The sequence below is a fragment of the Coregonus lavaretus genome (assembly GCF_964263955.1).
Source record: "Coregonus lavaretus genome assembly, chromosome: 20".
NCBI lineage: Eukaryota > Metazoa > Chordata > Actinopteri > Salmoniformes > Salmonidae > Coregonus > Coregonus lavaretus.
Genome location: NC_140007.1, coordinates 17,329,851 through 17,357,423, shown reverse-complemented (window position 1 = coordinate 17,357,423; position 27,573 = coordinate 17,329,851). Strand labels below are relative to the sequence as shown.

Below are 27,573 nucleotides of genomic sequence, written 5' to 3'. Positions count from 1 at the left end.
TCCCAATCAGAGGCAGCTGTCGCTCGTTGTCTCTGATTGGGGATCATACTTAGGTAGCCCAGTTGCCTACTATGTTTGTGGGATCTTGTTCCGTGTTAGGCTTGTATGTGTTTAGCATGTGGACTTCACGTTACGTTGTTTCTTGTTTTGTTTTAATGTTTATTTGGTTTAATAAACATGTTCGCATAGCACGCTGCACCTGGGTCTGACCCGTCTCTCAACGATCGTGACATCCACACATTTCTTGTTAACAAGCTATAGTTTTGGCAAGTCGGTTAGGACATCTACTTTGTGCATGACACAAGTAATTTTTCCAACAATTGTTTACAGACAGATTATTTCACTTATTATTCACTGTATCACAATTCCAGTGGGTCAGAAGTTTACATACACTAAGTTGACTGTGCCTTTAAACAGCTTGGAAAATTCCAGAAGATGATGTCATGGCTTTAGAAGCTTCTGATAGGCTAATTGACATAATTTGAGTCAGTTGGAGGTGTACCTGTGGATGTATTTCAAAGCCTACCTTCAAACTCAGTTCCTCTTTGCTTGACATCATGGGAAAATGAAAGAAATCAGCCAAAACCTCAGAAAAAATATTGTAGACCTCCACAAGTCTGGTTCATCTTTGGGAGCAATTTCCAAATGCCTGAAGGTACCACGTTCATCTGTACAAACAATAGTACGCAAGTATAAACACCATGGGACCACGCAGCCTTCATACCGCTCAGGAAGGAGACGCGTTCTGTCTCCTAGAGATGAACGTACTTTGGTGCGAAAAGTGCAAATAAATCCCAGAACAACAGTAAAGGACCTTGTGAAGATGCTGGAGGGAACAGGTACAAAAGTATCTATATCCACAGTAAACCGAGTCCTATATCGACATAACCTGAAAGGCCGCTCAGCAAGGAAGAAGCCACTGCTCCAAAACCACCATAAAAAAGCCAGACTACGGTTTGCAACTGCACATGGGGAGAAAGATCTTACTTTTTGGAGAAATGTCCTCTGGTCTGATGAAACCAAAATAGAACTGTTTGGCCATAATGACCATTGTTATGTTTGTAGGAAAAAGGGGGTAGTTGCAAGCCGAAGAACACCATCTCAACCGTGAAGCACGGTGGTGGCAGCATCATGCTGTGGGGGTCCTTTGCTGCAGGAGGGACTGGTGCACTTCACAAAGTAGATGGCATCATGAGGAAGGAAAATTATGTGGATATATTGAAGCAACATCTCAAGACATCAGTCAGGAAGTTAAAGCTTGGTCGCAAATGGGTCTTCCAAATGGACAATGACCCCAAGCATACTTCCAAAGTTGTGCCAAAATGGCTTAAGGACAACAAAGTCAAGGTATTGGAGTGGCCATCACAAAGCCCTGACCTCAATCCTATAGAACATTTTTGGGCAGAACTGAAGAAGTGTGTGCGAGCAAGGAGGCCTACAAACCTGACTCAGTTACACCAGCTCTGTCAGGAGGAATGGGCCAAAATGCACCCAATTCATTGTGGGAAGCTTGTGGAAGGCTACCCGAAATGTTTGGCCCAAGTTAAACAATTTAAAGGCAATACTAATTGAGTGTATCTAAACTTCTGACCCACTGGGAATGTGATGAAAGAAATAGAAGCTGAAATAAATCATTCTCTCTACCATTGTTCTGACATTTCACATTCTTAAAATAAAGTGGTGATCCTAACTGACCTAAGACAGGGAATTTTTACTAGGATTACATTTCAGGAATTGTGAAAAACTGAGTTTAAATGTATTTGGCTAAGGTGTATGTAAACTTCCGACTTCAACTGTAACACATTAGATCTGGTAAAAGATAATACAAACAAAAAAACATACATCTTTGAAATGCAAGAGAAAGGCCACAATATAATATTGCAGTTTAGTTGCAATTTAGATATTGACCACTAGATGGCAGCAATTTGTGTGCAAAGTTTCAGATTGATCCAGTGAAGCGTTGCAATACTGGACTATTTTCTATCAAGTCTACCCAAATGTACCGAATTGGTCAATTGATACATTTTCAAGTACATAATGATATGGTAATACAAAATGTAAGTTTACACACTCCCAGGAATGTCATACATGATGGATCATTAGCTTATACACTGACTTTCACACATCTAGATGGCCGGGCAGGGTGGGTGTGGAGCCAGAGACAGCAGGGGTTCAAACTGTAGAACCCAGTTCCTACATTTGAATATAAAAATTGATTTTATCAAACAAAACTATGCTACATTTTATCTCTGGGACCCTTAGGATGACAAATCAGAGCAAGATTACTGAATGTTTAATTTATTTATTTTTATTTCACCTTTATTTAACCAGGTAAGCCAGTTGAGAACAAGTTCTCATTTACAACTGCGACCTGGCCAAGATAAAGCAAAGCAATGTGATAAAACAACAACATAGAGTTACATAAGGGGGAAAAAAAACATAAAGTCAAAAATATAACAGAAAATATATATACAGTGTGTGCGAATGTAGTAAATTATGGAGGTAAGGCAATAAATAGGCCATAGTGCAAAATAGTTACAATTTCGTATTAACACTGACTGGAATGATAGATGTGCAAAGGATGATGTGCAAATAGAGATACTGGGGTGCAAATTAGCAAAAGAAATAACAATATGGGGATGAGGTAGTTGGATGGGCTAATTTCAGAATGGCTGTGTGCAGTGATCGGTAAGCTGCTCTGACAGCTGATGCTTAAAGTTAGTGAGGGAGATAAGAGTCTCCAGCTTCAGTACATTATTTATCTTCAGAGGTGAATGTATCAAACCTGTTGCCGTGATAAGTTTTTTGTTGTTGTGCACTCTCCTCAAACAATAGCATGCTATACTTTCACTGTAATGGCAACTGTACATTGGACAGTGAGTTAGATTAACAAGAATTTAAGCTTTCTGCCTATATAAGACATACAACAGTCATGCTAATCACATTAGCGCACGTTAGCTCAACCGTCTACGTGACACCGATCCCGTAGAGGTTAAACCCCATAACAGTTTTGCAGGACACAGAAAAAGATGTACGTGTCTTCCAAATAATAATAATAATTAAATGGAGCCAGTGTCTCAGCTATAAGGTTATGGTTGTCCTCTGAACAATGTGCATCTTTGGCGAGTCAGAGCTGTGGCCCACTGCCCACATTGAACCCCTGTCTGTATGGCTGACAAGACTAGCAGGACAGGACAGAGGCAGCCTTCGCACCAACCTCCACTTCACTGCTCTTATACCTCCCTGGCTCCATTCATGTGCTAATGCCAACCCCCAGCATGCCGCCCAGTTACTGATCCTACTCAGCTGCTGTGTCCAGCTCTGCTCCAGTGTCCCCAATCAGACCACTTCAGATCCCCCCCAGGGGGATGTCTGTTCTATATTGGGTTCAGGGGTCGAGTGCATTTCCCCATTTCCTACCCCCTCTCACACGTTGATTACCCAGAAGGGTCCAAGGCTACATGACACCATCCGGACGTGAGATGAATTTCAGCCTAATTAATGAGGACGGACTCATTTGGGTTGGGTTGTTGTTTATTAACCTCTCAGTATCTCCCTCTCCCTCTTCCCTCTCTCTTGCTCTCTCAAATGTTCTCTCTCTCGCTACTCTCTCTCCCTCCCCCTCTCTCTTTCTCTCTCAAATGTTCTCTCTCTCTCTACTCTCTCTCCCTCCCCCTGTCTTTCTCTCCCAAATGTTCTCTCTCTCTCTACTCTCTCTCCCTCCCCCTCTCTCTTTATCTCTCAAATGTTCTCTCTCTCTCTACTCTCTCTCCCTCCCCCTGTCTTTCTCTCTCAAATGTTCTCTCTCTCTCTACTCTCTCTCCCTCCCCCTCTCTCTTTCTCTCTCAAATGTTCTCTCTCTCTACTCTCTCTCCCTCCCCCTCTCTCTTTCTCTCTCAAATGTTCTCTCTCTCTCTACTCTCTCTCCCCCTCTCTCTTTCTCTCTCAAATGTTCTCTCTCTCTCTACTCTCTCTCCCCCTCTCTCTTTCTCTCTCAAATGTTCTCTCTCTACTCTCTCTCCCTCCCCCTCTCTCTTCTTCTCTCAAATGTTCTCTCTCTCTCCCCCCATCTCACGTTTTCTTTCTTTTTCTGTCTCTCTCAATAATGAGTAACGTGTCATACGTGGCTGAGGGGTCATCTATAAATAACGCCCGGTGGTATGTTAATTTACAGAGCAGGAGGGTGTCTGGTGTGTCTTACTGGACAGATGGATGAGCAGTCTGACTGTGACTGTCCGTGTCTGTTGTTGTAGTTTATATGGGGTCGATCTGTGGGGCGTAATGTTGTCACTCAAGTTTGCTGGAATGTGTTGCTAGATCCAACACACACACACACACACACACACACACACACACACACACACACACACACACACACACACACACACACACACACACACACACACACACACACACACACACACACACACACACACACACACACACACACACACACACACACACACACACACACACACACACACACACACACACACACACACACACACACACACACACACACACACACACACACACACACACACACACACACACACACACACACACACACACACACACACACACACACACACACACACACACACACACTCTATAATAACATAACACACATGCCATGAGGCAGATGTTCAGAGGGGGTCCTCTGTAGCTCAGCTGGTAGAGCACGGCGCTTGTAACGCCAAGGTAGTGGGTTCGATCCCCGGGACCACCCATACACAAAAAAATAAAATAATGTATGCACGCATGACTGTAAGTCGCTTTGGATAAAAGCGTCTGCTAAATGGCATATTATATTATTATTATTATTATATTGATACCACAGCTTTTGTACAGCTACACATTGGATGAGTTCCACTCACGACACAGTCGGGAAAAGGGTCAGAGTTGACATTATAAACCCCAGTAGACAATAACCAAAGGACGTTATTGCAGTGGCACTGGGTTTTATTTGACTACTGTATGAGTACTGTAGCTTGTTGTGGGAAATTGGCTACTATGACAGCCCATTCAAGCAACTTACTACTTGTGTGTGGATTGGAAGCAAATAATCTCTTATTTGTCAAATGCCATATAATTCCCCTCTCAACGTTCCAGAACATCCAGGGAACCTAATGTGCTAGCTGGGATGCCTTTATATCAATGACATGGAGTGTGCAATTGCAAACTTGGGGAAAATGTGACGAATGTTGTGTTGTTGGTGATGAGGTGTCCTGCTGTGGTAACACTCTGCAGTGGACACACAAACACACACACACACACACACACACACACACACACACACACACACACACACACACATACTGGTACTACTCAGACAGAGAGGAAATGGAGCGTTTATGAAAAAAGTAGGAAACCATTTCAACAGACCATGACCTTGATTCATGTGAAAACACACAAACATGTTAAAGTATGTAAGAAAGTGTGTTTAAGTATGTTTATGTAATATGTCTGTGTGTGTGTGTGTGGCCTGTGTTTACCGTATAAAGGAAACCACATTACACAGCCAGCCTGACAGCTTTAACCTGTCAGTCAAGCTTGGTCATTTAACATCTTTCAAAATACAGTGAAAGTGAACATGCTACTATAACCATGTGTAATTCTTGGGTTTGAGTTTAACTCTACTGTCTACAGACACAGTAATCATCTCTTTTTAATCCTCAATTTCATTTCAAAACCATTGTGAATGTGTTTTCTCAACAATGAGCCTGTTGAACACTTGAAATTGAACCAATTTATATTTGTCTGCTTGTCTTTCAACATGCTTTAGATGTATGTGAAACATTTATCATTTAAAAGCAAATCAATTAAAATATCTTAAATTATAGTTGTGACTGAAATTGAAGATTTGAAGCTGCAATCTGTAAAACACAACTTCCTTTGATACATTTGCTGCAGATATGTTGAACAAATGTATGATGTACACTACCAGTCAAAAGTTTGGACACACTTACTCATTCAAGGGTTTTTACATTGTAGAATAATAATGAAGACATCACAACTATGAAATAACACATATGGAATCATGTAGTAACCAAAAAAGTGTTAAACAAATCAAAATATATTATATATTTGAGATTCTTCAAAGTAGCCACCCTTTGCCTTGATGACAGCTTTGCACACTCTTGGCATTCTCTCAACCAGCTTCCCCTGGAATGCATTTTCAACAGTCTTGAAGGAGTTCCCACATATGCTGAGCACTTGTTGGCTGCTTTTCCTTCACTCTGCAGTCCAACTCATCCCAAACCATCTCAATTGGGTTGAGGTCGGGTGATTGTGGAGGCCAGGTCATCTGATGCAACACTCCATCACTCTCCTTCTTGGTAAAATAGCCCTTACAAATCAAATCAAATTTTATTGGCCACATGCGCCGAATACAACAGGTGCAGACATTACAGTGAAATGCTTAATTACAGCCCTTAACCAACAGTGCATTTATTTTTAATAAAAAAGTAAAATAAAACAACAACAAAAAAGTGTTGAGAAAAAAAGAGCAGAATAATAATTTAACAGTAGGGAGGCTATATATACAGGGGTGTACCGGTGCAGAGTCAATGTGCGGGGACACCGGCTAGTTGAGGTAGTTGAAGTAATATGTACATGTGGGTAGAGTTAAAGTGACTATGCATAAATAATTAACAGAGTAGCAGCAGCGTAAAAATATAGGGTGGGGGGTGGGGGTAGGGGGGCAGTGCCAATAGTCCGGGTAGCCATGATTAGCTGTTCAGGAGTCTTATGGCTTGGGGGTAGAAGCTGTTGACAAGTCTTTTGGACCTAAACTTGGCACTCCGGTACCGCTTGCCGTGCGGTAGCAGAGAGAACAGTCTATGACTAGGGTGGCTGGAGACTTTGACAATTTTGAGGGCCTTCCTCTGACACCACCTGGTATAGAGGTCCTGGATGGCAGGAAGCTTGGACCCAGTGATGTACTGGGCCGTACGCACTACCCTCTGTAGTGCCTTGCGGTCGGAGGCCAAGCAGTTGCCATATCAGGCGGTGATGCAACCAGTCAGGATGCTCTCGATGGTGCAGCTGTAGAATTTTTTGAGGATCTGAGGATCCATGCCAAATCTTTTCAGTCTCCTGAGGGGGAATAGGCTTTGTCATGCCCTCTTCATGATAGTTTGGTGATGTGGACACCAAGGAACTTGAAGCTCTCAACCTGTTCCACTACAGCCCTGTCGATGAGAATGGGGGCGTGCTCAGTCCTCTTTTTTTTCCTGTAGTCCACAATCATCTCCTTTGTCTTGGTCACGTTGAGGGAGAGGTTGTTATCCTGGCACCACACGGCCAGGTCTCTGACCTCCTCCCTATAGGCTGTCTCATCATTGTCGATGATCAGGCCTACTACTGTTGTGTCGTCTGCAAACGTAATGATGGTGTTGGAGTCGTGCCTGGCCATGCAGTCATGGGTGAACAGGGAGAACAGGAGGGGACTGAGCACCCACCCCTGAGGGGCCCCCGTGTTGAGGATCAGTGTGGCAGATGTGTTGTTACCTACCCTTACCACCTGGGGGCGGCCCGTCAGGCAGTCCAGGATCCAGTTGCAGAGGGAGGTGTTTAGTCCCAGGATCCTTAGCTTAGTGATGAGCTTTGAGGGCACTATGGTGTTGAATGCTGAGCTGTAGTCAATGAATAGCATTCTCTTGTCCAGGTGGGAAAGGGCAGTGTGGAGTGCAATAGAGATTGCATCATCTGTGGATCTGTTGGGGCGGTATGCAAATTGGAGTGGGTCTAGGGTTTCTGGGATAATGGTGTTGATGTGAGCCATGACCAGCCTTTCAAAGCACTTCATGGCTACAGACGTCAGTGCTACGGGTCGGTAGTCATTTAGGCAGGTTATCTTAGTGTCCTTGGTCACGGGGACTATGGTGGTCTGCTTGAAACATGTTGGTATTACAGACTCAGTCAGGGACATTTTGAAAATGTCAGTGAAGACACTTGCCAGTTGGTCAGCACATGCTCGGAGTACACGTCCTGGTAATCCATCTGGCCCTGCGGCCTTGTGAATGTTGACCTGCTTAAAAGTCTTACTCACATCGGCTACGGAGAGTGTGATCACATAGTCATCCAGAACAGCTGGTGCTCTCATGCATGCTTCAGTGTTGCTTGCCTCGAAGCGAGCATAGAAGTGGTTTAGCTCGTCTGGAAGTCTTGTGTCACTGGGCAGCTCGCGGCTGTGCTTCCCTTTGTAGTCTGTAATAGTTTTCAAGCCCTGCCACATCCAACGATCATCAGAGACGGTGTAGTACGATTCAATCTTAGTCCTGTATTGACCGTTTGCCTGTTTGATTGTTCGTCGGAGGGCATAGCGGGATTTCTTCTAAGCGTCCAGGTTAGAGTCCCGCTCCTTGAAAGCAGCAGCTCTACCCTTTAGCTCAGTGCGTATGTTTCCTGTAATCCATGGCTTCTGGTTGGGGTATGTACGTACGGTCACTGTGGGGACAACATCATTGATGCACTTATTGATGAAGCCAGTGACTGATGTGGTGTACTCCTCAATGCTATCTGAAGAATCCCGGAACATGTTCCAGTCTGTGCTAGCAAAACAGTCCTGTAGCTTAGCATCTGCGTCATCTGACCACTTTTTTATTAACCGAGTCACTGGTGCTTCCTGCTTTAGTTTTTGCTTATATGCAGGAATCAGGAGGATAGAGTTATGGTCAGATTTGCCAAATGGAGGGCGAGGGAGAGCTTTGTATGCATCTCTGTGTGTGGAGTAAAGGTGGTCTAGAGTTTTTTTTCCTCTGGTTGCACATTTAACATGCTGGTAGAAATTAGGTAGAACGGATTTAAGTTTCCCTGCATTAAAGTCCCTAGCCACTAGGAGCGCTGCCTCTGGATGAGCGTTTTCCTGTTCACTTATGGCCTTATACAGCTCATTCAGTGCAATCTTAATGCCAGCATTGGTTTGTGGTGGTAAATAGACAGCTAAGAAAAATATAGATGAAAACTCTCTTGGTAAATAGTGTGGTCTACAGCTTATCATAAGATACTTTAGCTCAGGTGAGCAAAACCTAGAGACTTCCTTAGTATTTGATTTTGTGCACCAGCTGTTGTTTACAAATATGCACAGACCGCCACCCCTTGTCTTACCGGAGTCAGCTGTTCTATCCTGCCGATGTAGCGTATAGCCCGCTAGCTTTATGTTGTCCATGTCGTCGTTCAGCCACGACTCGGTGAAACATAAGATATTACAGTTTTTAATGTCCCGTTGGTAGGATAACTGTAATCTTAGGTCATCCAATTTATTCTCAAATGATTGAAGATTGGCTAATAGGATTGATGGGAGAGGCAGTTTACTCGCTCGCCGTCGGATCCTTACAAGGCATCCCGACCTACGTCCATGATATCTCAGTCTCTTTCTCATGTGAATGACAGGGATTTGGGCCTTGTCGGGTGTCTGTAGGATATCCTTCACGGCCGCCACGTTGAAGAAAAAATCTTTGTCCAATACGAGGTGAGTAATCGCTGTCCTGATATCCAGAAGCTCTTTTTGGTTATAAGAGATGATGGCAGAAACATTATGTACAAAATAAATTACAAATAACGCGGAAAAACACACATAATAGTACAATTGGTTAGAGGGCTGTAAAACGGCAGCCATCTTCTCTGCCTGCAGGTGTGTTGGGTCATCATCCTGTTGAAAAACAAATGTTAGTCCCACTAAGCCCAAACCAGATGGGATGGCGTATCGCTGTAGAATGCTGTGGTAGCCATGCTGGTTAAGTGTGCCTTGAATTCTAAATAAATCACAGACAGTGTCACCAGCAAAGCACCCCCACACCATAACACCTCCTCCTCCATGCTTTACGGTGGGAAATACACATGCGGAGATCATCCGTTCACCCACACTGCGTCTCAAAAAGACACGGCAGTTGGAACCAAAAATCTCTAATTTGGACTCCAGAGAAAAGGACACATTTCCACTGGTCTAATGTCCATTGCTTGTGTTTCTTGGCCCAAGCAGGTCTCTTCTTATTATTGGTGCCCTTTAGTAGTGGTTTCTTTGCAGCAATTCGACAATGAAGGCCTGATTCACACAGTCCCCTCTGAACAGTTGATGTTGAGATGTGTCTGTTACTTGAACTCTGTGAAGCATTTATTTGGGCTTCAGTTTCTGAGGCTGGTAACTCTAATGAACTTATCCTCTGCAGTAGAGTTAACTCTGGGTCTTCCATTCCTGTGGCGGTCCTCATGAGAACCAGTTTCATCATAGCGCTTGATGGTTTTTGCGACTGCACTTGAAGAAACGTAGAAAGTTCTTGAAATGTTCCGGATTGACTGACCTTCATGTCTTAAAGTAACGATTGACTGTCATTTCTCTTTGCTTATTTGAGCTGTTCTTGCAGTAATATAGACTTGGTATTTTACCAAATAGGGCTATCTTCTGTATACCCCCCCTACCTTATCACAACACAACTGATTGGCTCAAACGCATTAAGAAGGAAAGAAATTCCACAAATTAACTTTTAAGAAGGCACACCTGTTAATTGAAATGCATTCCAGGTGACTACCTCATGAAGCTGGTTGAGAGAATGCCAAGAATGTGCAAAGCTGTCATCAAGGCAAAGGGTGGCTATTTTTTAGTTTAACACTTCTTTTGGTTACTACATGATTCCATATGTGTTATTTCATAGTTTTGATGTCTTCACTATTATTCTACAATGTAGAAAATAGTAAAAATAAAGAAAAACCCTGGAATGAGTAGGTGTGTCCAAACCTTTGACTGGTACTGTATGTATGAACTCTGTTGCATTGGAAGGGAAAAATTGCTGATGTTTGTTATTTTCAACATGATCAATTATCCTCAGATCTCAAAGCAGGTGTTAGTCATTGCGGCTGTTTTCTGTATTTGTAGTATTTTATTCCTCGCTTAGATGAACGGAAGAAATGAAGGATGGAGCGTGGAGAGGCAAAGAGAATAATAACAGGAGGTGGGGGAGAGCGAGAGAGCAGAGCCTTCTCCGGGAAAACATTGTCATGGAACTCTCTTATAGAAATGTATCGTAACATACATGCATATCTCATGCTTCTCTGTCCTTTAGAGATCAATATTTTTGTTAAAATAACTATTTATTAGAAAAGAATCATGTCAGATTTACACAATCCATTTCTATCTAACACATTCTATATATAGCCCCAATTAATAAGCTCCTAGTCTTGCTCACTCAGCCACTAACACATGAGATCCAGAGGACCGTGACAATGACACATTAACACTGCAGGACAATAGCCAGCTGTAAGCTACACCAGAGAAAGCCTCAGCCTGAGTAAGGAGATAGTCCACACATTTAATTTGGGAAGCGATGTCTATGCAACGTTCTTTGTTGTCCCCCCCACATATTTTTTATTCTTCAAGAAATGATTTCCTTCCAGCAGTGCAAGCGCCCTTCTGCTATGAGAGGGAGAGGGAGACGGAGCAGGAGAGGGAGAGGGATAGGGAGAGGGAGCGGGAGAGGGAGAGACAGATAGAGAAGGTCCCAGAGACCATTCACAGATTCTCTCACAAGGATTTAGGCCCTAACAGATTTGGGTTCTGCTTTTCCTTACTGTCAAAGACAACGAGCTAAAACCAGCTGACACCAAAAGTCCATGCAGCTGACACCAGCACTATCCCCCCCCCCCCCTCCCCCCCCCGTGGTTTCCCTGGACTTGGTACAGTCCATTTAAGAAGGTGCTTGTCATCTCCCAGTGCTCTGTGTCCTTTCAGCAGTCAGCTGCAGGGAGCACATTTCACAGAGGGAGTGCCTGCTCTCTCTCTCACACAGACACACTCTCTCTCTTCCTCTCTCTGTTCCTCTTTCACTCTCTCTCTCTCTCTCTCTCTCTCTCTCTCTCTCTCTCTCTCTCTCTCTCTCTCTCTCACACACTCTCTATCTCATCCTGTTAAAGGACTCTCTCTCTCTCACACACGCACATACACACACACAGTCACACACAAACAGTCACACTCACACATGCACCACAGAGGATAACAGTTACACAGAACATTTCCCCTTAGCTGGAAGCTAATTTGAGGAAAAGGACACACTGCTTCTGAAGGATTTTACTCACCGTTTTTTCTTAAGAAAGGAGTCGAGTAGAGCAGTGCGGAGGAATACAACTGAAAACACGATACAGTTTAATTTTGTTCCTGGACATGGTCAACTTGACACCAGCATGACACCCTCCTGTTTGGATTCCCTCCTCAGGCCAAAATCCTGAAAATGATGGATGACGACAAGCAGCTGGCCCAGAGGACCGAAGGGGCAGTCCAGTCGACCAGCCAGGAGGTGACCAACTTGCGCTCGGAGCTGACGGCCACCAGCCACAGGCTTGCCCAACAGGGGGCCGCCGACCGGGAGCGTGACCCCCCCATAGAGAACCACCACCAGCAGCACAACCGCCACCACCACCACCACCACCATGGTAAAAGAGACGGACCGAGAGAGAGTGTGTGAGAGAGAGAAGAGAATGAGTGTGTGTGTAATTGTCTCATGTGTACGCTGCTTCATGTGTGTGGGTCTGTGTGTGTGTGTGTGTGTGTCTGAGTCTGTGTGTGTGTGCTTGAATGGGTGAAAAAGCTTTGACTCGCAGTTTGAGAGAGAGTGTGTCTGTGCCTTTGACAATTTACAGTGTGTGTGTCATGTTGGTGTTTGGGGGGAGAAAGAAGGGGTGACAGTTGGCTACAAATGGGATGGACCAGAGAGAGGAGCGGAGGTCCATCCACTGTTTGATGTCCACTCTCATCCCCCTCTGTGCTTCAGTAGGTCCCCTCACAGTTAAATAATTAACCCCTCCATTTGAACCCTGGAGAGCAGGAGTGGTGCACTTTGGAGGGGTAGTGGTGGAGAGAAGGGTGGGGGGAGAGTTGCGAGCGAGTACCCTCCCCTTCCATTCTCATACTCTCTACTTTCACTGCTGGCACTCTAGCTGGTTCAATACTTTCTCCAAGCTGGGCAATGGATCTCTCTCTCTGGTGCGAGGGGGGGTTGTGAGGGTTGCTGAGGGTTACTGTTTCCAAGCACTGTTTGAATGGCTGCCCACGCTGCAGAATGTGTGTGTGTGTTTTCCCTATCTTGGCTTTGTTTACGGTGTGGCTGGGTCGAGAGCATGTGGGTGCGTTGCTATGTCCCATCCACCCCTGGAACATACACATACACCCACACACGCACACACACACTCCTGCTGTTTCCTTGCCTGGAAGCTACAGTAGCAATGAACTCTCCATGAAGGGATATGTTCCATCATGTTATTGGTAGTGTTCTGTAATTCAGACTTTCCACTCTCAGTCAATGCCAGTTCCTAAAACCTTAGTGAACTGAAAGACAAAGTCTGTTACATGGTGAAAAAGAAGTCTTCATTGTCCTGCATTATTATTTTGACTATTCAATGGAACAAGTCTTTATTTTCCATTGCCTGAAGTTTTGATAAAAGTTTATTGACTCTACTTGTTCTGTATCACTCACTCACTGTGTTTGTGTTTGTGTGTGTGTGTGTGTGTGTGTGTGTGTGTGTGTGTGTGTGTGTGTGTGTGTGTGTGTGTGTGTGTGTGTGTGTGTGTATGTGTGTACTCTGGCAGTGGCGAGGCACACACCCGTTGACACAGACTCGGCTGCGCCAGCCTGGAATGCTTGGTCGTATGTCAGCATTGTTTTGAATGGACTCTGCCGTCACTTTGTTATTAAGTTATTTCTGCCAGCTCGTGTGTGTGTGTGTATCTCTGTGTGTCTCTCTCTCTCTGTGTGTGTGTATGTGTGTGTGTGTGTGTGTGTGTGTGTGTGTGTGTGTGTGTGTGTGTGTGTGTGTGTGTGTGTGTGTGTGAGGGGGTTCTGTGTGTGTCTGTGTGTGTGGAAGAGAGAGGAATATATGCGTGAGAGTTTGTGAGTGTGTGACTGTGTGCGGTGTGTGCGGGGATGAGTGTGACGACAAGCATTCCGCCGGACGAGTTTAAATGATGTCATCCTCCCTCATAGGGGCCTCACCATAGAAATTGACTCCAATTGACTTGAATGGGAATGCCTCTTCACTGCTCAGCTGAGAGACCACAAGCATGCTCACTTATTAAACCTAAACCGCAATATGATTACTGGGGAATTTACTCACAATTAAACAATACCTTTTGTAATTTCTGTCGTGGATGTTAAAATCTTGTATAGCAGTTAAAAACGTCTCCATGTGCAGGACAATTAAATGGTTTTAGTGAATTTGATTGAGTATTACTGTTGAAGGGGTCAATAGTATTTTGTACATGTACTGGTGTCTCTGTGTCTTAACTCTTCCCTTGCCCTCTCTTGTTCTCCTTCCCTCTTCCTATACGCCTCTCTTCCCAGGCTTAGAGTTAGGAACCCTGGTTGGTGAGTTGTGTAAAAAGAACAGTGCCAGGAGGTGTAATTCATCACTAGTTGTTGCAGTGGGGAAGGGAGTGTGTCGGGGAGGCTGTGGGTTCGTTCTGGGGGAACGATGCAGGGCTGGGACTGGGAGGGCAGTGCCAACCCTGCTAGCGGGCAAGCGCCTGGGGATTCACTACTGCACACTGCCACATTTGCATGGGTCCCCTAATTCCATACACATACACTATCATACAAATGTGGATATTCTATATAGAACAACGATGAGTGTAGTGATACATATAGGCTAATGAGTGTAGTGATACATATACGCTAATGAGTGTAGTGATACATATAGGCTAATGAGTGTAGTGATACATATAGGCTAATGAGTGTAGTGATACATATAGGCTAAGGAGTGTAGTGATACATACAGGCTAACGAACCTGGACCTAATATGTTAAGATGTGTATGTAGATACATGTGCACACACGCAGACATACGCACACACACACACACGCACACACACACACCGTATGACACCATCTCAGTGTTGTTCGAGCCTTTGCTCTGATAAGCTGTGACGATGGACTTCCTTGTGGTTCATCGCCAGCCTGCTTGTAAAAACATCTTGCCAACCATTTCTTAATGTGAATCGGAGCTCATTAAATACTTGTACACGTTGCCACAGCAATTAGTCATCTTGAGCAACGGAGTAGAGCATTTCTTGAAGATAAATTTAAAAAACTGTGCAAAGACGTTTTAATCTTCCTAGAAGGTGATCAAAGCAGAATCAGGCCTATTACATCATTTAGTGTAGAGGACTGGGTGTCTCTGTAGAGGGTCAACGCTGCATGCTAATGCTAATACTATAGAGCTGCTATTCTGCTCACGAAAAGGCTTTCTATTCATTGTTCATTGGTTATTTAACATGATTCTAATGATAGCTGTGCTTAGTGAAACATGAAGCGTAGGCAGCAACAGGCTGTAGGACATTTTGAGAGAAAAGTAATTGTAATTGCTAACGGTTTTAGCATTAGCTGCTATACTGTAATTAACCTCACAGATACATCAGAGGGAGAAGGATGATTGGTCGAAAGTATAGAGGTTTTAATTGGTTGTTGCTTGACTGACTGTGCAGCTTGTTTGATGTCTTCTTACCTTTCATACTACAAAACACACACATGCATGCACACACGCACGCACGCACACACATACTTACACGTACACACCAATATTGGTGTCCAGTAGCATTGTCTAACATGCTGTTTCACTGAGATTATGTTTCTCTATGAGTAAGTGTGATTTCTATGCGAGTACAGAGCACCGCTATTCACAGTAGGGCTTCTGTCATTCTGTGAAAAGCAACACATCCTTGGGAGACTCCACAGCATAAACATTGAGGAGAAGAGTGGAGACGTCTATTTTGTCCTTTTGTGCACCTGTGTACACATTTATATGTAATGTCATCTGCCATCCCTCTATAGGTGTATAATTAAGCAATATGACACGAGGGGGTGTGGTGTATGGCTAATATACTACGGCTAAGGGCTGTTCTTTTGCACGATGCAACGCGGAGTGCCTGGATACAGCCGTTAGCAGTGGTATATTGGCCATATACCACAAACCCCCGAGGAGCCTTATTGCTATTATAAACTGGTTACCAACATAATTAAAACAGTACAAATAAATTTGGGGTCAAACCCGTGGAATACAGCCAATCAGCATTCAGGGCTCGAACCACCCAGTTTATAATAAACCGTATTTACCCAATGGAATACATAGTAAGTATATATCTTTATACGCTGGCGCTCGTCTTTAGCTTTAAATATATTTTAACACATTCCAGACATGGATGCATCCCAATCGCTAAAGTCATTTGGAATGAGGCTTTTAAACCATGCTTCTTTCAAAATGTCAGACCGTTTTTCTCCATCAATCAATTTTCAATCAATCAATTTTATTTTATATAGCCCTTCTTACATCAGCTAATATCTCGAAGTGCTGTACAGAAACCCAGCCTAAAACCCCAAACAGCTAGTAATGCAGGTGTAGAAGCACGGTGGCTAGGAAAAACTCCCTAGAAAGGCAAAACCTAGGAAGAAACCTAGAGAGGAACCAGAAACCTAGAGAGGAACAAACCTAGAGAGGAACCATGCTTCTTTCAAAATGTCAGACCGTTTTTCTCCATCGCTCTGGAATCCACATCAATTGCAAATGCAGTTTTTGAAATGTGTTTTGTCAGGGCTGTTTTAAATGTCAGCAGTATTTCCTGATGAGGGGACTGTGTTTGCATCTAATGAGTTAAAGACACACATTAACGGGCAACAGTGATGTCTGAAATATCTTTTTCGAAGCTTTATTACAACCGTAAACTCAGATTCTCTACTGTACTAGATATGGTGTTTAATGATTTTATTTGTACAGTACTTAATACACTTACATAATATGCTAAGTCTTTGTAACTGTACAGTACAAATCCGTATCCATGTCTTTTACACTGGTAAATTAGAGACAAGTAGGCTAAATCAGGAAACATGTTATTTTGACAAATTTGTGTGACCTCATCATTAGTTGACCTTTAATGTTTAACTGGCGCTGTAAAAACAGGTGCTCGTCAGCTCAGCACTGCAGTACCCACAGCAGTTTCCACACAGGCATTGACTGCAGCAGAGAGAATGATCCCGGGATGGACTGGGACCAGAAATCGGCCAAGGCATTTCGAACACACTGACCCATTCCTTCCCTTGAGGCCCCAACACCGGCCCATTTTTTTCCTAGAGGCCACCATTATTAGCCAAATGATAATATTTTTTTGCAAAACCCCAAAATTAGACCGGTCCACTGGACAGAAAATGGGTCAGCCTATCTGGCATTTGCCTGAACTGTCCTATGGCCAGTCCGCCTCTGAAACGAGCCCATCCATTCTAGTGGAAGTATTTTCTTGTGTGGCTTTATCACAGTCTTATCAGTTAGGTGCAGAATGCCACAGTTGATACCAGGCACAGGTTTGGTCATGATTCCCATTGACTCCCATTGTCTTTTTACTGCTATCTGAACTTTGAGCGTATGATAAAGCACTATATACATTTGATTATTTATTGTTAATAGTCCAGAACTGTCAATATGTAAGGGGATTTTCAACTCCGCTACTCTAGGGAAGCTGTTGTCTGTTGGCTATTTTTGTGCTTGATTGGCTCAAACGTTTCCAGCGCTACATGAAAGGCAATGATGTAGCTGGCATTTGTATATTTTATTGTACTAGCTATATTGAATAGCCTCCTGCTGTTCAAATAGCACCGACTCAAATTAGTTCCGATGTTGATGAATATTGGATGTTTTTGAATTTGTGTTACGTCTTGGTTTCTGGCTAAATAGTTGCTGATGAATTTAATGACTTAATATTGTCCTCTTTAGGTTTAAAGTTTTAATGGCGCATTTTATAGCCATTTAGTTAAAACTGGTATAAACCAGATGGAGGGTCACAAAAAATTGCCCTCAACAGCTCTATTAAAAATGCAAGTGCTGCAAATGCCAGATAGCTACTTCATTATAACTCTCTTGATACTGACTACATTATAACTATCCTGATGCTGACTGCATTAACATACAGCACTTAATGAACCTAAAGAGGAAATTATGATCTATTGGAAAATGTGTTTTAATGGAATGGTCCAAAATGGTAGGATTAAAAGCATTAGAAAATAAATGTTGATTATGTTTTTTTTATTACTTGAATGAGATTTCATTTACATTTTAATGAAATATTGGTTAGTAGGCCTAACAGTGTTTTTTAATGTAAATGATTATGTCGTAGCCGGCCGCGACCGGGAGACCCACGGGGCGGCGCACAATTGGCCCAGCGTCGTCCAGGGTAGGGGAGGGAATGGCCGGCAGGGATGTAGCTCAGTTGGTAGAGCATGGCGTTTGCAACGGCAGGGTTGTGGGTTCGATTCCCACGGGGGGCCAGTATTAAAAAAAATAAAGTAATAATAATAATAATAATGTATGCACTCACTAACTGTAAGTCGCTCTGGATAAGAGCGTCTGCTAAATGACTAAAAATGTAAAAATGTAATGTCCCTCAAATAAAACCCTCACTGTTATTGGTAAGTCACACAGAAATCCCGGTTGAAATATTCTCAAAATCAGGAGGAAATAAGCAGGAAATCCAGAATGCTCCAACCAGGATTTCTGGAAAACCTGTGAATTCTGGGAAAGTTTCTGGAATTTTGCAAGCCTACACACCTATAGGTTTCTTTTAGCTTGTGTATGGGTGTATGTGAAGCATATGGTGGGTTATTGAGTGTGTACATTGCTCTGTGGGACACATACAGTAACTCTCCACATCCCCAATCCATGGATTATTGAGTAGGACTGGAGAAAGTGCCCAATCTCCAGAAGGCCCTGGCACACCTCCAGTGGGTTCATTAGACAACCCATCACATCAGGGCAATCACACACGCATGTGGCGCGCGCACACACACACACACACATCTGCCCACCCTTCTCTGACGTGTTGTGGGTTTGTTACAGTGTATGCATAGACAATATTTGAGAGGCTTCATTGAGTAAAGGTCCTCCAGGTCTCAGATATTTTGAGTTGGTTATATTAACGTATTATTTACGTTAATGAGGCCCAGAGGTCTCCTGTGTGTCGATTGGTTTCGCCCTCTGTCCTTCAGCTGTCGGATGTAACAGCTGATCACTGATGGCTTTCTCCTAGTCCCGGACAGATGGCCTTTGCGCAGTGCGCCTGTGCTCGGTAATCAGTGATGTTGTTGCACATATTCCGCTGCCATTAACTGCAACTGCCTAGCGAGGGCTTGTCATGCTGAACCAGAGAGGGGGGCGAGAGGAGAGAAACGCCCTGTACTAAAACAATTCTATGACAGGAAATGTGAGTGCAAATTCCATCACTAAGTGAAAAGTCTCTTTATTTCCTGGAGAAAGTCGCTTGAAGGAGGATGGCACTGTTAGGCGATGCTATCACTCAATGGACCATGTTTTTCCGAAGCCTTTGTATGGCACTACTGTGGCTCTAATACTGTATCCTCGGCTAAACCACTGACAACAAATCATTAAAACCCTCATTCATTTGATGAAAGGGTGAATTCACGGTGAAGAATTGCTCTGATTAAAACAATAAGCCCCTACATTAATTCTTAGATAGCCTCCATTTAAAGATGTTTGCTAGTGACCTAGCCCAAAGTCTTCAACTATCCTCCTAGTCTTTCCTAACTTCATGATCACCAATCTGAAAGGGCTTGAAACAGCTTAGGTGAAAGTTGGCTTTGTATATGGTGGCAACCTTTCTAATCCTTCCACCTATCAATGGTCATGAATTTTAAGAGACAAGGAAAGGGGACAGGATGTTATTTAGGGCTATATCAGGACAAAACCAATTGAATGCTCTTGCTTCTGCGCCTTATGACTCTCCTAAAGAAGCCACTCCTAGCCAAGAGAATGGGCTTTACTGAAATAATGGGCTGAGATGGGAGATATAGAGAAGCGTGTGGCAGCCAACCGCCCAGTGTTTTGGGAATGATGTGAGCTGATGGTGTGTCTGTGTCTGCTGCAGGGCTGGGGATATTGTCACCACAGCAATTATTCAAGATGAGGTGCAGGGAGCAGATCTGCTGTGGCAGCGGACCGATGAGGAAATTGCATTTTTTTCTGTTCCATTCTCATTTCTGGGGCAGTTGCTTAACGGGTGTGATTTCTGTCAATGTCCTTCTGCTCACTGAGGTCTCTGTGTGGGACAGGACGTTTGCTAGTCACAGCGGTACAGTCTAGAGGGCATCAGTGTGTGTTTAGTGAGCACTTTTGATGACTTTGATGTCACTATATGCTGTCTGCATGAATTGGATTTGCTATGGGATTTGTAAAAAAGTTATTGTCCTTGCACGGTAAGTAAGCCTTGGACAAGTAAACCTTGTCCGAGCCAGAACGGCCCATGGGGCAGGAGCATATTTCCTGTTTCTGTCGCGTTAGGCAGCATGATGTTAACAATAACAGGGGAAGATAGAAGCTCCACAAACAGAAACAGAAAGCACACACACACAGACTAGACTCAACACCATCAGAAGGGTGACCTAAGGACCCAAGGCATTAGACACAGATAGAGTAGAGGTAGAGAATAGGAGTGAAAGAAGAGAGAGAGATGGTTTCATAAACAAGATTCACTGTCATACATATTCAAATTTAAACTGTATTGCTGTATTTTAGACATTTTTGAATTGGCTGGATAGAAAAGGAAACATAAATAAAATAGTCCAACTGAAACAGTAAGCTGAACTATAACTGGAGCAATTTCATGTGGCGATTTTACTGGTGAGGGCAAGAACTCCTTCACATTGCATCGTCTTGAGTGCAGTGCAGTAATTCCATTCGCCCTCCTCTGCCCAAAATACCCCAACCTCTTGGGTTACACATGCACCTCCTGACTAGGATCCAAAATTAAACTCCTAAGGAGCATGGCTCATGAACAAGACAGGGGTCAAGACAAAAATGCCATCAGGGACCAGTACGTAACATGTGCAGTTGGGTCTGAAATTATTGACACCCTTGATAAAGATGAGCAGTAATGACTGTATAAAAGAACTAATTTAAATACTGAGCTACATTGTATGGTCAAAAAAATTGGGAAATTATATTATTTTATACTAATACAATTGCTCAGAGAAATAGATTTTGTTCAACAAGTAATATTTTTTTTTTCTCAAATAAGTAGAGGTCAAAATGATTGACACTCCTAAAGATTCTTATAAATAAAATAGTCAAGTATTTGGTAGTATTTGGTCCCATATTCCTAGCACACAATGACTACTTCAAGCTTGTGACAAAATTGTTAGACGCAATTGCAGTTGGTTTTGGTTGTGTTTCAGATTATTTTGGCACCAATAGAAATGAATGGTAAATAATGTATTGCGTCTCTTTTATTGTAAATAAGAATATAATATATTAATGTGGATGCTACCATGATTATGGATAATCCTGAATGAATCACAAAAAATGATGAGTGAGAAAGTTACAGAGGGTCACAGATCATATCCCAAGACATGCTAACCTCTCACCTTTACCAATAACAGGGGAGGATAGCATGTCTTTCTGTTTATGTCTGTGGAGCTTCTGCAGTCTAAATCAGTTCCTCTGTAGATACTGTAGGCTTCAGCAGTGAGATAATGGATGTGCAGACAATAGAAAATTGAGATTTTGGGGGCGTTTGTCTGATCAGGTATGCACACTGGGCAGAGTGGTGTTCTGTTGTACCAGCCTTGTCTGACTTGACAGTTTAGTTGTCTTCCAAGACATACACACACACACATAGACATGAACAAACCCAAGAATCACAGATATCATATTGCTCTTTCTGCCGTACCAAATATGCACGAATGCACAGACACACACACACACACACACTTCCTCCATGTGTTTGGTTTAGACCGTCCGCTCCGGCTGTGAATGAGTGTGTGGACCACGGTTGCCTGTCCATCAGTGACATAGGCAGGCTGGCGGGCCAGCTGGCGGCGGGTGGCACAGAGAGGCAGATTGGGCAGGGCTGGGAGGCAGGTGGGCACTGCCATCAGGTGCCACGGCAGCCCGCTGGCACAGACTGGCCCTGCTCAGAGCTGTGTGACAGGGTATGACGGAAGGGATAGGCATGGGGCGGCACGAGAGGAGGAGAGGAAGGCCTCAAAGCGACGGGCATGAGCCCAACCCTCTGGAGCGGCAGACAAATTGGATAACGCCTCCAGCAGCTTGGATGGGCAACGCCAGCGTGTGGGATGACATACAGTATGAGGAGGGTGGGTTGAGAAGAGGGAGAGCGGGCGAGGGCGGGAGGGGGTGGTGAGGTGGGGCATGGGGGAGAGGGGGAGGGTAGAGAGCAGATGTGTGTGTTATCAAAGCCCCGGTGTCACACTGACAGAGAGTGGAGTCATACGCACACACAGACACACGGATGCAGATACACACACACAAATATATTACATACAGTGCGCCCACATGTACACATTGATACACGTACAAAATGACTGCTCTCATCTCAGCCAACGTAGAGCTGTGCTACCATCTGTGGGGTGGTATGCCCTGTAGTTAGAAGTGTCTATCTCCAACCAGACAGGAAATTATGTAAAAAATATCAACATCAAAAAAAGGCCTAGCTCTTCTTTGACAATTTAATAATAAACCTCATCTACACTGAACCAAAATATAAACACAACATGTAGTGTTGGTCCCATGTTTCACGAGCTGAAATAAAAGATCCCAGAAATTTTCCGTAATAAAAAGCACAAAAAGCGTATTTCTCTCAAATTATTTGCACAAATTTGTTTACATCTCTGTTAGTGAGCATTTATCCTTTGCCAAGATAATCCATCCACCTGACAGGTCTGGCATATCAAGAAGCTGATTAAACGGCATATTCATTACACAGGTCCACCTTGTGCTGGGGACAATAAAAGGCCACTCTATACAGTGGCTTGCGAAAATATTCACCCCCCTTGGCACTTTTCCTATTTTTTTGCCTTACAACCTGGAATTAAAATGGATTTTGGGGGGGGGTTGTATCATTTGAGTTACACAACATGCTTACCACTTTGAAGATGCAAAATATTTTTTACTGTGAAACAAACAAGAAATAAGACAAAAAAACAAAAATCTTGAGCGTGCATAACTATTCACCCACCCAAAGTCAATACTTGTAGAGCCACCTTTTTCAGCAATTACAGCTGCAAGTCTCTTGGGGTATGTCTCTATAAGCTTGGCACATCTAGCCACTGGGATTGTTGCCCATTCTTCAAGGCAAAACTGCTCCAGCTCCTTCAAGTTGGATGGGTTGCGCTGGTGTACAACAATCTTTAAGTCATACCACTGATTCTCAGTTGGATTGAGGTTTGGGCTTTGACTAGGCCATTCCAAGACATTTCAATGTTTCTCCTTAAACCACTCAAGTGTTGCTTTAGCAATATGCTTAGGGTCATTGTCCTGCTGGAAGGTGAACCTCCCTCCCAGTCTCAAATCTCTGGAAGACTGAAACAGGTTTCCCTCAAGAAATTTCCTGTATATAGCGCCATCCATCATTCCTTCAATTCTGACCAGTTTCCCAGTCCCTGCCGATGAAAAACATCCCCACAGCATGATGCTGCCACCACCATGCTTTACTGTGGGGATGGTGATCTCGGGGAGATGAGAGGTGTTGGGTTTGCGCCAGACATAGTGTTTTCCTTGATGGCCAAAAAGCAAAATGTTTGTCTCATCTGACCAGAGTACCTTCTTCCATATGTTTGGGGAGTCTCCCACATGGCTTTTGGCGAACACCAAATGTGTTTGCTTATTTGTTTCTTTAAGCAATGGCTTTTTTCTGGCCACTCTTCCATAAAGCCCAGCTCTGTGGAGTGTACGGCTTAAAGTGATCCTATGGACAGATACTCCAATCTCCGCTGTGGAGCTTTGCAGCTCCTTCAGGGTTATCTTTGGTCTCTTGTTGCCTCTCTGATTAATGCCCTCCTTGCCTGGTCCGTGAGTTTTGGTGGGCGGCCCTCTCTTGGCAAGTTTGTTGTGGTGCCATATTCTTTCAATTTTTTAATAATGGATTTAATGGTGCTCCGTGGGATGTTCAAAGTTTTGGATATTTTTTTATAACCCAACTCTGATCTGTACTTCTCAACAACTTTGTCCCTGACCTGTTTGGAGACTCCTTGGTCTTCATGGTGCTGCTTGCTTGGTGGTGCCCCTTGCTTAGTGGTGTTGCAGACTCTGGGGCCTTTCAGAACAGGTGTATATATACTGAGATCATCTGACAGATCATGTGACACACTGGTGGACTTTATTTAACTAATTATGTGACTTCTGAAGGCAATTGGTTGCACCAGATCTTATTTAGGGGCTTCATAGCAAAGGGGGTTATTTATTTTTTTGAATTTTTTTAAACAAGTTCTTTTTTTCATTTCACTTCACCAATTTGGACTATTTGGTTTATTTCCATTACATGAAATACAAATAAAAATTCATTTAAATTACAGGTTGTAATGCAACAAAATAGGAAAAACGCCAAGGGGGATGAATACTTTTGCAAAGCACTGTAATATGTGGTTTGGCATGCTGACTGCAGAAATGTCCAACAGAGCTGTTGCCAGATAATTTAATGTTCATTTCTCTACCATAAGCCGCTTCCAACGTCGTTTTAGAGAATTTGACAGTACGTCCAACTGGCCTCACAACCGTTGTGTGGGTACGCGGTTTGCTGATGTCAATGTTGCGAACAGAGTGCCCCATGGTGGCGGTGGGGTTATGGTATGGGCAGGCACAAGCTACGGACAATGAACACTATTGCATTTTATCAATGGTAATTTGAATGCTCAGAGATATCGTGACGAGATCCTGAGGCCCATTGTCATGCCATTCATCCGCCGCCATCACCTCATGTTTCACCGTGATAATGCATGGCCCAATGTTACAAGGACCTGTATACAATTCCTGGAAGCTGAAAATGTCCCAGTTCTTCCATGGCCTGCATACTCACCAGACATGTCACCCATTGATCATGTTTGCGATGCTCTGGATTGACGTGTATATCCAGCAATATCCAGCAACTTCGCAAAGCCATTGAAAAGGAGTGGGACAACATTCCACAGGCCACAATCAACAGCCTGATCAACTCTATGCGAAGGAGATGTGTCGCATTGCATGAGGCAAATGGTGGTCACACCAGATACTGACTGGTTTTCTGATCCACGCCCCTACCTTTTTTTAAAGGTATCTGTGACCAACGGATGCATATCTGTATTCCCAGTCAAGTGAAATCCAGAGATTAGGGCCTAATTAATTTATTTCAATTGACTGATTTCCTTATATGAACTGTAACTCAGTAAAATCTTAGAAATTGTTGCATGTTGCGCTTATATTTTTGTTCAGTATATCTCTCAGGTGAAATCTTTTGAATTGCATGTACTTTAAAATCTACAGTGTGGTTTAGAAAGTTGTAAATATGACCTGTCTCTGCTTTAAAATGCAATCGACTCTTGGCTCACGAGGTACTTAGAGACTGCTGTTAAGAGAGGCTGTACTCAACTCTCCATTTAATTCTATAAGTATCCTAGGAAGTCAAGTATTTAATTGGAGAATTGCCATTTGGGGCCTTTAATATGCCATTTACCAGATGCTTTTACCCAAAGCGACTTACAGTCATGCATGCCTCGGGAGTCAAACCCACAATCCTGGCGTTCCTTTCTTTTTGAGATCTGTGATAAACTTTTTTTCCAATGGTGACATCTCACTTAGTATTAACGTAGTAGCACAAAGGAACACAGAAACACTTTCCTTCAAAATTAAATCAAACCAAAATAGCTGTCCTCAAAGCTGATGCAGTCAAAGTGCTGAAGTTCAATATTTTCGGGAGGTAACTAATCTTCTCGTCTCGTCTTTCCACTTTGTATTCTCTCTGTGAATGTCTTCACTGGAGATTGGCTGTTGCTCGGACAAAGCTGATGGAAGTCAAAATATGGGAACACACGTGCCAACCTAAGGTGTCAACTGTCTTGTATAACTAATAGAAGCTTGTTTTTGGCTTAAGAATGTGTCTTCTCATCGTTTTTCATGTTATTGATTGGGAGATAAACAATGCTGCACAGACAAGGCTCCATGTAGGAACAAGCCTAGACTTACAGTACCACAGCCGCACCATTCTATTTTAGCCTTTGTATTCGATTAATTTGTAGTATTTGTTCTAAAACGATGTATGGTATTTTGATCGTGATATACATTACGATTTGTATGTGTATGCATCAATAATTGAATTGATTATTTGACAGCATTTAACTATTTAAAGTGGGGTTATACACAATTTGTCAAGGTTTAGCTGACAGAGAAGTACGTTACTCTGGTGTCGATGCATCTATTGGGAAACCCTCTGACGTCTGTTAAGCCCACTTGACCCCAAGCCACGTGACCTTTCACCACTGGGGTCAATTCCCGGACCTTGCCATTGGAAACTGCTGAATTTGTCACCACCATGTTTGTTTAAATCCCCTTGGACTATGACAGAACAACCTAGAACAAATGACACATAAATATGGACTCACCACTAGTCCATTAATACAAATTCTCCCAAGATCTGTGTCCGATGACCCACGTTAAGATTTGGATTTCCCTGTGACCTACTATGAAGACCAAAAACATTGTTGGTTCTTAGAAATAACTCAAACAAACTAAGCAGAATAACTCTCAAATGATCCCTCAACTGAACAGTAAGAGATGCAACATGTGTTTCCTGCATAGCCATTGTAAAACCATGAATATCCTCCAATAGGAATTACACATCACTCTATAAGCCAGCATAATGTGACTTGCAGGCCTGATGTGGCCTGTAAACTAGGAGTTTCCTAACAACACTTTGTTATGGTATAACTAGGCCCTCAAAAAAAGGCCTTATGATAATGTAATGTATTGTCATAAAGCCTTGAATTTTAAAGGCTAATAAGGCTGGTGGAGCCGTTCATAGAATGTCGTAGGAAGAACCCTTCAAAGGTAAAAGGGTTCTTGGTAGAACCCTTCATAGAGAGTTCTAGAAAGAACCTTTAGTGGATAAAAGGGTTCTACCAAGCACCAAAAAGGGTTCCCCTATGGGGACAAACCGAAGAACCGTATATGGTTCTACTTAGCACCTTTTTTTCTAAGAGTGTACTTATTGTAGATCTGCTGCACGTTGTACTAGATCAGCTGTCAGTCGAGAGGAGGTAACTACAGTTCTTCTGAGTGGAAAGGCTCCGATTTCTCCAAAACAAGAAAAGTTCAGTCAGCGTTCAAAGGGAAAGTACATTAAGGGAGACGGGCCAGGTAGGGAGGGAATAACTTACACTTCCTTCAGTGTCAGTCACTCTCAATCTCTCTGCCTTTTTTTCTACCAGATAAGATAAGAGTGGTTTTGACAGCCTGCCTGTTATTAGAGGTGTCAAGTCATAAATCCAAACAAGACCTGGGTGTGGAAGTTGGAACAAGTGTGCTTTGAAAGCTGGAATATGCACAGCAGTTTGGTACATCACCTCAGTGTTCTGCTGAGGTGATGAGGGAAAATATAACAAAGAGTAGAACAAGTAGAATATAAGAGTAGAGGTGGGGAGACATCAATTCAGCTCTTGCTATGTATAGTGTTACATTTTACATTTACATTTACGTCATTTAGCAGACGCTCTTATCCAGAGCGACTTACAAATAGGTGCATTCACCTTATAGCCAGTGGGATAAC

At 43.3% G+C, this 27,573-nt stretch overlaps 1 protein-coding gene across 1 annotated transcript in view; it reads left to right on the top strand.

Moving 5' to 3' along the window:
• The first annotated feature begins 11,915 nt into the window (after nt 1–11,915).
• The window catches only part of LOC311147918 (kazrin-like), a 196,225-nt gene continuing 180,567 nt past the window's right edge, over nt 11,916–27,573 (top strand). Inside the window, exon 1 of the mRNA XM_084184761.1 lies at nt 11,916–12,426. Within this exon, the coding sequence (XP_084040887.1) occupies nt 12,225–12,426 (202 nt within the window). The 5' untranslated portion in view covers nt 11,916–12,224. The remainder of the gene's footprint in view (nt 12,427–27,573) is intronic.